A 13,054-nucleotide genomic window follows, 5' to 3' on the forward strand; every position below is an offset into this window, starting at 1 on the left:
AAGCAATATAAATAAATATGTGAAGGAGCGGGAGAGTAAAAAGAGAGGGAAGAAGAGAAAAATTGAGAAAGAAGGATGTACAATGAAAGAAAGAGAGGGGAAAGAGGCAAAAGAGAAGGGAATTGGAGACAGAGCGAGTGAGGGAGAGGGTGAGAGACAGGCAGAGAATAGAAAGTGAAATAAGTGGAACAAAACTCACCAAATGTCAAGGTGGAGCTGATCAATGTGGATGTCATCCACTTCACTGGAATAAACAAGAAATCAATACTCAATAAAGAGAGAAAGGAGGCTTTGCTTTCCTGCAGTACCTTTCAGAATCCCATGCTGCCTCGAGGTATTTCACAGTCAATGAGGTACGTTTGAAATCTATTTGCTGTCAGACCCATTCAGTCCTGGAATCTCAGCTGACTGGGCTTCTTGTACTCAGAGCTCCTGGTGGGAAGTTGCCGGGAGATGCTCTGGGAACATTGTTTGGGAGAGCTCACCATTTGCAAATTGATTTTCTGCAAAGTGAGTGGTCAGGACTCGGGCAGCACAGCAGTCCAGTTAGCAGGGCAGGTCCCTGACAGCTCTGGAGACCCAGGTTTGATCCTATGCTCCGGTGCTGCCTGTGTGGAGTTTGCATGCCACATGGGTTTCTCTCAGGTGCTCTGGTTTTCTCACCTTGGTGGGTTAACTGAGTGTACTAAATTTCCCCTGGTATAGGTGGGTGATAGAAACACCATCAAACACACACATGGCTTCAGTAATGACTCCTAGTCCCACCATACCATAACCTCTCTGTGACCCCTGCCCCCCAGTCTGGGTTAAATTGCCCATTATTCAGCACTAAATGGTCAGAAATTCCACCTACCTACATCTCACTCAGCTCCAGTTTCACTAACCCATCTCTCTGTTACCTCTAGGCCTGGTTATTCCAACACACTCACTCGACTTTTCACCTGTAAGCTTCTCATCCAGAAATCTGCTGAGCCTGGCTTTGCTCCCGTTGAGACCAATTCAGCCATGTACTTGTCGCGTTGGTTTCTGTTCAAGCAAGTTCTCATCTCTACTCGGTCTTGTCCCTCTCTGTCCCTGTATTTCTGTGACATAGCTCTCTGCATTGCCCTCCCACACTGCAGCTTTTAGAGATGCTCTTCTGCACACCACTGCTGTAACCTGAGATTATTTGAGTTCCTGTCAGTCCGGCCATTCTCCTCTGATCTCTCTCACCAACAAGGCACTTTCACCCACAGAACTGCCGCTCACTGGATTTGTTTTTTGTTTTCCACACCGTTCTCTGGAAACTCTAGAGCCCTTTGGTCGGAACAACGACTGAACCTCTTGACCACATCGGCATGCTTTAACGCACTGAGTTCCTGCCAGCTGATTGGCTGGTTAGATACTTGCATTAATGAGCAGGTGTACAGGTGTGCCTCTGAGTGGCTACTCACAAAGCATAGCTCTCGTTCCACACAGGATTTAGTGTATTGGGTTTGACATCCGTGACGTGGATGTACTTGGCAGGGAGGACGTCCTTGAGGCTCGACCTCTTCTCCATCTTCTCCCTTTTCCTCCTGAAGCTGAATTTCCGACCCTTCTTCTCTTCTACTTCCTGCGTGGTGTGTCCCTGAGTGATTCCCAGCATACAGTAGGGATCACTGAAACCTGCAGAGATACATAATGTCAGGGAGCAGAAGGTGAGAGGGCTCCCCTTGGCATCACCCTATTGGGGGTCTTTGGTCAGATGAAGGGGTGACAGTAGAGGAGGCAGCTAGGGTGGGGACGAGGAAAGGAAGTGGTACAATAATTTTATAAATAGTGTGAGGCAGCGCTGTGTACCCCATCACTAGCAGTAATCACCTGAACTAGGGAATTATCAATGAGGTTAAAGAGTATCAGTGGGATTGGAAGTAATCACTGGAATGGCAGTACCCAGGCACTCACAGCTCAAAATGCTGGGAAATGTGCAGGCAGGCCTGATAACTCCAAAAGACTGGAAGTAGAGTGAATACTGAAAGGCTTTTATTAGCAGTAAAACGGAGCACGTCCATGCTGGATGACTGTGGGAGGAGCAGTGACACAATCACCTTTAACCAGGGGTATGTGGGAGGAGCCACAGGAGTGGTCAGCAGAGGGGTGTCCCAACAGGTATACATGGTTTACCACGAGGCCTACATCTTCCTCCAGCCTGGCTTGTGTGTGATTAGGGGCCCTGCGTACACACTTGTAAAGGCTCCAAAGCTTTAACACAACAATCCCTTCACCCACCCAGCCATTGTCTGCCCCTATTTCAAGCACTTCCACTCTTTAAACAGCTTGCTGCCTTACTGATTTGTGAGCTGGGCATTCATTTCAATGGGAAAATTACTGGAATGTAACAGATAGCCTGTGACCTGGGAAAGGCAAAAACTTCAGTGTTAACACTTTAAATAGTTAGCTGGTTGTTAGCTTCTGTGTAAAAAAATGTTAATGCTTGTCTTTTGACTTAAGCGTTAACTGATTTATACCAAGATTTCCTCCCCAGGGAAGCCCGGCACATCCGTCTCACATTAATGAAGAACTTTGGAAGATAGACAAGCAATTCCTAGACTCTGGGTTACACACCATTGGCATCCTTGGCTAACAGGTTCCTTGCCTCCACAATAGTCACCTTCAGGTTGAGGGAGGGTGCCTGTGAGAGACAGAAGCAAGTACTTCAGCATCTGCAGAATCTCTTGTGTTTAAGAAGCACACAATATCAGCACAGCTGGGGATCAATCAGCTCAAACAGGAGAAAGGGCAACGCAGCTCCCACCTCCCCGCTCCAGTACGATGGGTAAAAAAGCATCCAACAAGCATGCCAGAGAAAGACTAAATCACCGAGTTATCTGGTTCGAGGTAACCCAGAAACTGCTGCTTAGCCAGCAGAAGGCAGCAACTGAAAGGCAGAGAGGGGAGTCAATGTTTCTGAGAGGGTTTCCGGAATTGAGTTCTGGTCCAGTTTACTTTTGCACCTTTTCCAATGTAGTTAAGACCAGCTTGGGTCTCTGCAACAGGAGCCCCCGGGTCATTCACAAACAGCAGACAGAGCACGTATCCCTAACTGCCCACTGAGGCCCCTGCGACATTAAACCCATCAGCCACCCCAGAACTCCCAGAACTGCAGTCATTCTCCACTGCCTGAGCAGAAAAGAACGTTCGCAACTTCAAATTCTGCAGATGATATGAAAACTGGAAACGCAGTGAAAAGAATTGAGGGTGATGAATTCATTCAGGGAGATGTAGACTGATGAAACGGGCAAAGAGGTAGAGGTAGACAGAGAGGTAGTATCCAGGGCATCTTAAAGGAGTGGTGCCTCACAATGGTAGCACCCCTCATTAATGACCCCCAGCGCCCAGGACATGCCTTGTTCTCATTGCTACCATCAGGAAGGAGTCACAGAAGCCTGAAGAGATACACTCAATGATTCAGGAACAGCTTCTTCCCCTCTGCCATCCAATTTCTGAATGGGCATTGAACTTATACCTTACTATTTTTTTATTTCTATTTTTGCACTACTGATTTAACTTTACTATTTTTATATAAATATATACATATATACATTTACTGTAGTTCAGTTTTTTTTCTCTATTGTTAGGTAACTGTGCTGCAAACACAACAAATTTCACGACATAGGCCAATGATAGCAAACCTGATTCTGATTCTGACATGAACTTTAAGACAGACAAGGGTAGGGAGATACTTGGGCAAAGTGGTGAGTGTACAAAGGATGAATGAGGTGTTTCTCTCTCCTCAAAGCAATGAAGGGAGATTTGATAGGGGTGAATAGGCCCAGAGCGATTCGCTGGGCGGCCTAGTCTAGGCCTGGACTGTTTCACTGTAATGGAGCCCGGGTCCTAATGTGAGGCACAACCCGCCGTCTGGACAATTTAAGTATCAGCCCAGACAGGCTGGAATGGCAGGGTGTCGAGTCTGGAGGCAAGGGTTTTGCTCGCTTTCCCGCGATGTTCACTCCTTTCTCCGCGACGCTGAGGCGACCCTGGCTGCTGTGCTTCACGTCTGTGAGCTTTGCAGCGGTTTGCTCCAGTAATACAATGAGGCTTTGGGCCTTCTCCGGGGACTTGGATCTGAGAACTCATTCGGTTTGGAATGCTGTGCTCGTTACTGGTATTTGCATTATTTGTATTTTTTCCTTTTCCTGTGTGCGTTGGGTGTTGGTCTTTATTTTTTAAAATTTGGTTCTTTAGGGTTTCTTGCCTTGTAGCTGCCTGTAAGCAGACAAACCTCAAGGCTGTATAACTTACACATTCTTTGATAATAAGGATACTTCGAATCTTTGGATCACCAATAGAGTAATTAACACGAACTCGGGTGGGTCAGTGTCGAGAGGAGACAGGCTGAATGTGCATGTCAAGGTGAACGGTATGAGAAAAAACACATTTATATAGTGAGTTGTGATTGGAATATGTTGTCTGACTGGAAAACAATCAGATAATACCCTTCAAAAGAAAGATGCATAAGTACCTGAAAAGAAGTCAATTCAAGAGCGGTGAGGAAAGAAACCGAGTGTTGGAGCTAATGATATTGCTTCAGGAGAGGGCTAGCACGGGCTAAAGGAAGCCATTTGTACTCAGACACATTAGTATTCTAGATGAATACAATAGAGGCTCTTCAATTGGCACGTGAGTATGCTGAGAATGGAAGGATATAGGCAGAAGGATTCATTTAGTTAGGTCTTTAATTACTAGTTTAATGAATTTGGCCCACTTTCTCTGTATTCTGTGTTTATTTAGGCAGTGACCATTGGAGCTTACTGTAACTGAATGTGGACAGCTCCTGGGCCCGGACCCAGAGGGTAAACTCTGAGATCAACCCTGGCCACTTCCTCTTAAGAGTCCCCAAGAGACAGACACACCTGTTTCTTACCCTGGGAATGGAGATGAATTTTAGACATCATGCCTGAGGTACGAACCTCAGGATATGAACACAGGGATGGTCCCTGGCTGTCAAAGTCTGGGACACACTTTGGAAACGCATCCTTGGAATGCGGCTTGGGGGAGTATCATGTGAAAAGGCACTGGGAATTGATGTGGAGCGTAGACGAGGACCAGATCCCGGGCACTGCACCTCAGGGACTCAGTCAGGAACTGACCTGTGGAGTAAAGTCTGAGAAACACACACCAAAGTCGTCTGGGGCAGTCTGAGAGCTGGTCAAGTGAACAGAATACAAGATGCACCTTACTGCAAGCACAAGAGAAACAAAAGCAAGAGACGCAGCTGATGCCAGCTGGGCTTAACTCTCCGCCTCAGCCCCCCTCCGGCCGGCCTCATTTATATCAATGGCCTTGAATGGACGGGCCACATAGTACAGAACCAGAACTTAGCCACTTGGCCGAAAACCAGGAATAGAATCGAGTGGCAGAAGCTACCTGCCCGCCTTTGCTTGTGGCTCTGTTGAGTTTGTCTCTTAATTGAAGTGAGGGAGGGATTAGCGTGTGAGGAGTTGTCCCAGGGCTGTATTCTAACCCTTAGCAACAATTTTACCTTAGCCTCTTTCACTCTGCGCATGATGGCTTCATGATCACACGTGTCAAGCTGAAAGACCTGCAAAACATTGAAGGTTGCTTCAGACCTTTGCAGCCTACGCAAACACGACAGAACAATGCAAGTGACAGTCTCCGACCTGGCACTTCCTCCCCTTGTGGGGGCACATTCCCCAACTCCCCGACCTGCTCTGACATTGGGGCTGTCTGCAGCAGGAACCCTGGCAATGCCAGCCTGCAGAAAGGCACTGCCATGAGCCGAGGCTGATGGCAATGCAGGTGGTTCAGCAAGCGGATAATTGCACAGCAAGGTGCAACAGGTAACTACACTTACCCCACGCCAGAAACAGACAGGCTGTCCGCATTTTCCATTTGACATCAAGACACAGACCAACTGTTCACAGCGGATTTGTTACTGAAATCAGCGCAAGTGGTTTTGGGAACATTGGGAGAATCACAGTGTTTCTCTAACACTTGGGTAGGTCATTCTCTCTCTTTCATCTGCCTTATAATCCTATCTGTCGCTGTTAGTTTCTTTATGCTTGCATTTTCATTAGTAACACTCAGTTTATCTCACTCTACAGACTGCAGATGCTGGAGACAGAAGCAACTCAATGGCACAGGCAGCACCAAGGGAGATATAGTTCATGTTTTGGGTCAAAATCTTTCCAGTCCAGATGAAGAATTTGTTGATTTCTGTCTCCTTCTTTCTCTCCTCATCACTACTTCTTTCTCTCCCCCATTCCTCTCTCTCCCCCTCTCTCTCTCCAATTCTCTCTCCCTCTCCCTTTTTCTCTCTCTCTCCCCTTTCACTCCTCTCCCTCTCCCTCCCCCTCTCTCTCCCTCCCCCTCTCCCTCCCCCTCCCTCCCCCTCCCTCCCCCTCTCTCTTCCTCTCCCTCCCCCCCCCCCCCTCTCTCTCTCTCTCTCTCTCTCTCCTGGTCTCTCTTTCTCTCCCTCTTTCTCTCTCCCCCCTCTCCTCTCTCTCCCCCCTCCCTTTCTCTTTCTCCAACTCTCTCACTCTCACTCCCTCCCTCTCTCTCCTGGTCTTTCCTCCTCCCTGCCAATCCAGGGTCTCTGTGATTATCTTTAGAAATGCAGGTTGTGGAGCTTTCCCGGGTCATCCTGAACCACCTGTAGTTTTGGGTTTGGGATTTCAATGTGCCCACACTAAGCAGGAGGCGGGACTCCAAGGGTTACCTTCTGCAGATAGTGGATCATCTCCTCTTGGTCTGTGACGTGTGTTACGGAGGGAACGCCGGCTTGATGGTTCAGGGTATACAGCACGTCCTCGTAGAGAAGCATTTGCTGCGAAAACAGATACAATACAGACATCATCTTTCACTTCAGACAGTCTCAACGTAGTCCTGTCCCCACTTCTCCTGCTCACCTCTGCACTGTCCAGGACATCCTGACAATCACCATCCTCTCAGTTCCTGTCCTCAGAACACAGTGATCAACCCTCAATACTCCACTCTTTTCCTGAGTTCCCATTCAAATGCCTTTTCCTGTCACATGGCCACCCACTCCCACCCCAAACACCCCCCCAGCTCTCAAAATTGGCATTACCTTCTTGTGTGATATCTTCAGATTCTCACTGTGTCCAGATGCCTGAGGTAGGGGCAAGTCACTGGAGTACTCAGGAGGCTGTGGTGGGCAGAGAGAGACCTCATTACATTTCACACCAGTTCCAAAGCACTGTGAACGTTGTCTGAGTTACCTTGCAGCACTGACCATGATCTCTGACCACAGTTACTGACAGACACTGACCATGATCTCTGACCACAGGTACTGACAGACAGTGACCATGGACCATGACCACAGTTACTGACAGACAGTGACCATGAACCATGACCACAGTTACTGACAGACAGTGACCATGAACCATGACCACAGTTACTGACAGACACTGACCATGAACCATGACCACAGTTACTGACAGACACTGACCATGGACAATGACCACAGTTACTGACAGACACAGACCATGAACCATGACCACAGTTACTGACAGACAGTGACCATGGACCATGACCACAGTTACTGACAGACACTGACCATGATCTCTGACCACAGTTACTGATAGACACTGACCATGGACCATGACCATAGGGACTGACAGACACTGACCATGAACCATGACCACAGTTACTGACAGACACTGACCATGATCTCTGACCACAGTTACTGACAGACAGTGACCATGGACCATGACCACAGTTACTGACAGACAGTGACCATGAACCATGACCACAGTTACTGACAGACACTGACCATGATCTCTGACCACAGGTACTGACAGACAGTGACCATGGACCATGACCACAGTTACTGACAGACAGTGACCATGAACCATGACCACAGTTACTGACAGACAGTGACCATGAACCATGACCACAGTTACTGACAGACACTGACCATGAACCATGACCACAGTTACTGACAGACACTGACCATGGACAATGACCACAGTTACTGACAGACACTGACCATGAACCATGACCACAGTTACTGACAGACAGTGACCATGGACCATGACCACAGTTACTGACAGACACTGACCATGATCTCTGACCACAGTTACTGATAGACACTGACCATGGACCATGACCATAGGGACTGACAGACACTGACCATGAACCATGACCACAGTTACTGACAGACACTGACCATGATCTCTGACCACAGTTACTGACAGACAGTGACCATGGACCATGACCACAGTTACTGACAGACACTGACCATGGACCATGACCACAGTTACTGACAGACACTGACCATGAACCATGACCACAGTTACTGACAGACAGTGACCATGGACCATGACCACAGTTACTGACAGACACTGACCATGGACCATGACCATAGGGACTGACAGACACTGACCATGAACCATGACCACAGTTACTGACAGACACTGACCATGGACCATGACCATAGGGACTGACAGACACTGACCATGAACCATGACCACAGTAACTGACAGACAGTGACCATGATCTCTGACCACAGTTACTGACAGACAGTGACCATGGACCATGACCACAGTTACTGACAGACAGTGACCATGGACCATGACCATAGGGACTGACAGACACTGACCATGGTCTCTGACCACAGTTACTGACAGACACTGACCATGATCTCTGACCACAGTTACTGACAGACAGTGACCATGGACCATGACCACAGTTACTGACAGACAGTGACCATGGACCATGACCACAGTTACTGACAGACACTGACCATGGACCATGACCATAGGGACTGAGAGACACTGACCATGGACCATGACCATAGGGACTGAGAGACACTGACCATGGTCTCTGACCACAGTTACTGACAGACACTGACCATGGACCATGACCACAGTTACTGACAGACACTGACCATGGACCATGAACATAGGGACTGACAGACACTGACCATGGACCATGACCACAGTTACTGACAGACACTGACCATGGACCATGACCATAGGGACTGACAGACACTGACCATGGACCATGACCACAGTTACTGACAGACACTGACCATGGACCATGACCACAGTTACTGACAGACACTGACCATGGACCATGACCACAGTTACTGACAGACACTGACCATGGACCATGACCATAGGGACTGACAGACACTGACCATGGACCATGACCACAGTTACTGACAGACACTGACCATGGACCATGACCACAGTTACTGACAGACACTGACCATGGACCATGACCACAGTTACTGACAGACACTGACCATGGACCATGACCATAGGGACTGAGAGACACTGACCATGGACCATGACCATAGGGACTGAGAGACACTGACCATGGTCTCTGACCACAGTTACTGACAGACACTGACCATGGACCATGACCACAGTTACTGACAGACACTGACCATGGACCATGACCACAGTTACTGACAGACACTGACCATGGACCATGACCATAGGGACTGACAGACACTGACCATGGACCATGAACATAGGGACTGACAGACACTGACCATGGACCATGACCACAGTTACTGACAGAAACTGACCATGGACCATGACCATAGGGACTGAGAGACACTGACCATGGTCTCTGACTTATCTACTGATGTCTACTATAAGCCTACAGACTCTCACAGCTACCTGGACTATTCCTCTTCCCACCCTGTCTCTTGCAAAAGTGCTGGCACTTATCCTTGTAAACGGAACAAGTGCTACAACTGCCCTTACACTTCCTCCCTCACCACCATTCAGGGCCCCAGACAGTCCTTCCAGGTGAGGCGACACTTCACCTGTGAGTCGGCTGGTGTGGTATACTGTGTCTGGTGCTCCCGGTGTGGCCTTTTATATATTGGTGAGACCTGACGCAGACTGGGAGACCGTTTCGGTGAACACCTACGCTTGGTCCGCCAGAGAAAGCAGGATCTCCCAGTGGCCACACACTTTAACTCCACGTCCCATTCCCATTCTGATATGTCTATCCATGGCCTCCTCTACTGTCAAGATGAAGCCCCACTCAGGTTGGAGGAACAACAACTTATATACTGTTTGGGTAGCCTCCAACCTGATGGCATGAACATTGACTTCTCTAACTTCCGTTAATGCCCCTCCTCCCCTTCTTACCCCATCCCTGACATATTTAGTTGTTTGTTTTTTTCTCTCTCTCTCTGCCCTTCACTCTGCCTGTTCTCCATCTCCCTCTGGTGCTTCCCCTCCTTCCCCTTTCTTCCTCCCAAGGCCACCTGTCCCATGATCCTTTCACTTTAGCCAATCACCTTTCCAGCTCTTAGCTTCATCCCACCCCCTCTGGTCTTCTCCTATCATTTCACTTTTCCCCCTCCCCCCACTACTTTCAAATCTCTTACTATCTCTCCTTTCAGTTAGTCCTGAGGAAGGGTCTGAAACGTCGACAGTGCTTCTCTTTATAGATGCTACCTGGCCTGCTGTGTTCCACCAGCACTTTGCGTGTGTTGTTTGAATTTTCAGCATCTGCAGATTTATTCGTGTTTGACCAATAGGCTCTGTCCACAGCTGCTGTCTGATTGTAGACACAAAGACCATGAGTAATGTCTACAAACTCCATCCATGGGCACTGTCCATGGTGTTGACCACAACCGTCTCGGCTTCTCTGACTGGTATAGCCCAGAACACCACCCTCAGGTTCTCTGACCTATTCCCTCATTGTCTTGCCTGTGCCCTGCCTTCTTGACACAGTTGAGCTATCAACTTTGCCCCCCAGTGAGTGGCTCTCCCACTGATACCTCCTAATGGAGAACTCGTTGTGTTTAATGGAAGTGGACAATCGCTGGGTCACTGAGCCCAAGCCAACAAACCACCCAGGAGCCGAGGCAGTTGGAGCTAGGCAGAGTGGTCAAGGCTGTGCATGGGGTTGGGCTGTTCCATACCAGTGTGTAGTCTGACCGCTTCATGTTCTCCTGCTTCTGTTCGATGGCACTCAACGTGGCAAAAAAATCGTCCTCACCTCCATCGTCAGACCTGTAACAGAGAAGAGGTATTTCCTTAAAATTATCTGAACCATACAGAGCACTTCTGATACATTCAGCCTGGGAAGTTGCTGGAATTGGTTATGTAGAAAATGATTGCACATAATAAATCCTTAGCTAGATTCAGTTGGGTTTTCTGAAAGTGAACTTGCATTTAACAAATTGACTTTTTTTCTTCCCAGAGGGTGGTGAATCTGTGGAATTCATTGCCACAGACAGCTGTGGAGGCCACGTCGTTGGGTATATAAAAACTGGAGATTGATAGGTTCTTGATTAGTCAGGGCATCAAAAGTTACGGGAAGAAGGTAGGAGAATGGGGTTGAGGGGGGTAATAAATCAGCCATGATTAAATGGTGGAGCAGACACCATGGTCCAAATGGCCTAATTTGCTCCTAGGTCTTATGATCTAAGGAAAGGTTGCTGAACAAGGAAAGGCTAATCTATTTTAACATGGATAAAGGATTGGGTAAAAAAAATGAAAGTGGAGTTCAGGTCGGCAAGCAGAAACAACTAATGAGGTGCCAAAGGGACTTTAGTTGTGGGGAGGAGTTGGACAGACAGGGAGCAAAGGAGCTTGACCGATGACTTAACAGAAGTATATAATATTAGATGGGTCAGATTGGCAAAATCTCTTTGCCATTTTTGGTGTATCAAACAAGAGGGCACGGTTCTGAGGTGACAGGTAGGAGATTTAAAGGGGAATTCAGGGGTAATTTTTTTTACAGAAAGTTACTGATAGCCGGAACACATTGCCAGAGGAGTCGGATACAATTACTACATTAAAGAAGAATTCCGATAAATGATTGAATAGGTAAGGGATAGAAGGAAGCAGATTAATGTGGGATTAACATAGGTGGGCCAAAAAATCGATATGGACGTGACCCTTTGACCCTTTGATTCTGCTCACAATCTATATTAATAACTTGAAAGAAAGGACAAAGGGCAACGTGTCCAAGTTTGCTGAAGTACAAGGCTAGGAGGGAGATAACGGTAAGGTGGACAGAGAATACAAAAGGAATATACTTTTAGTAGTTAGCTTCAGTAAGCAGGAGAAAGATGGCTTGAATTCTTTGTAACAGAGGAGGCTGAGGGATGGCCTGATAGAGATTATAACAGGCATAGATAGGGTAAATAGCCAAAATCTTTGCCCATATTGCGGCATTGTGTGGGAGGCTAGAGATTATTTTCTATAATAAAAGAATAAGACAAAATTTTACTTAAGATAATTAAATGTTGGCATTCAGAGAGAACTAGATGTCCTTGTATTAGAAACACAAAGAGTTAGCAGAAGCGAGTTATTAAGAAGACAAATTGAACACGGATCTTTATTTTGAAGGGTAGAATATACAACGGTATGCAAAAGTTTGGACACCCCAGTCAAAATTTCTGTTACTGTGAACAGCTGAGCAAGTAAAACATGACCTGATTTCCAAAAGGCATGAAGTTAAAGATGACGCATTCCTTTAATATTTTAAGCAAGATTGCCTTTTTATTTCCATCTTTCACAGTTCCAAAATAACAAAAAAGGAAAAGGGCCCGAAGCAAAGGTTTGGGCACCTGCATGGTCAGTACTTAGTAACACCCCATTTGGCAAGTATCACAGCTTGTAAACGCTTTCTGTAGCCAGCTAAGAGTCTTTCAATTCTTGTTTGGAGGATTTTCGCCCATTCTTCCTTGCAAAAGGCTTCTAGTTCTGTGAGATTCTTGGGCCATCTTGCATGCTCTGCTCTTTTGAGGTCTAGCCACAGATCTTCGATGATGTTTAGGTAGTCTATTGTGGATTTTGAGGTGTGTTTAGGATCATTATCCTGTTGTAGAAGCCTCTTTTCATCTTCAGTGTTTTTACAGACGGTGTGATGTTTGCTTCCAGAATTTGCTGGTATTTAATTTAATTCATTCTCCCCTCTACCAGTGAAATGTTCCCCGTGCTACTGGCTGCAACACAAGCCCAAAGCATGATCGATTCACCCCTGTGCTTAACAGCTGGAGAGGTGTTCTTTTCATGAAATTCTTCACCCTTTCTTCTCCAAACATACCTTTGCTCATTGTGGCCAAAAA

General features: G+C 47.2%; 1 protein-coding gene across 1 annotated transcript in view; it reads right to left on the reverse strand.

Annotated features, from left to right (window-relative positions):
* The window catches only part of baiap3 (BAI1 associated protein 3), a 222,272-nt gene that overhangs the window by 182,270 nt on the left and 26,948 nt on the right, over positions 1–13,054 (reverse strand). Inside the window, exons 3-9 of the mRNA XM_059978679.1 lie at positions 10,898–10,988; positions 7,073–7,150; positions 6,704–6,811; positions 5,507–5,566; positions 2,587–2,653; positions 1,434–1,647; positions 200–244 (exon numbers count right to left, since the gene is read on the reverse strand). Of these exons, the coding sequence (XP_059834662.1) occupies positions 200–244; positions 1,434–1,647; positions 2,587–2,653; positions 5,507–5,566; positions 6,704–6,811; positions 7,073–7,150; positions 10,898–10,988 (663 nt within the window). The remainder of the gene's footprint in view (positions 1–199; positions 245–1,433; positions 1,648–2,586; positions 2,654–5,506; positions 5,567–6,703; positions 6,812–7,072; positions 7,151–10,897; positions 10,989–13,054) is intronic.

This window comes from Hypanus sabinus, chromosome 9 (genome assembly GCF_030144855.1).
Source record: "Hypanus sabinus isolate sHypSab1 chromosome 9, sHypSab1.hap1, whole genome shotgun sequence".
NCBI classification, from domain to species: domain Eukaryota; kingdom Metazoa; phylum Chordata; class Chondrichthyes; order Myliobatiformes; family Dasyatidae; genus Hypanus; species Hypanus sabinus.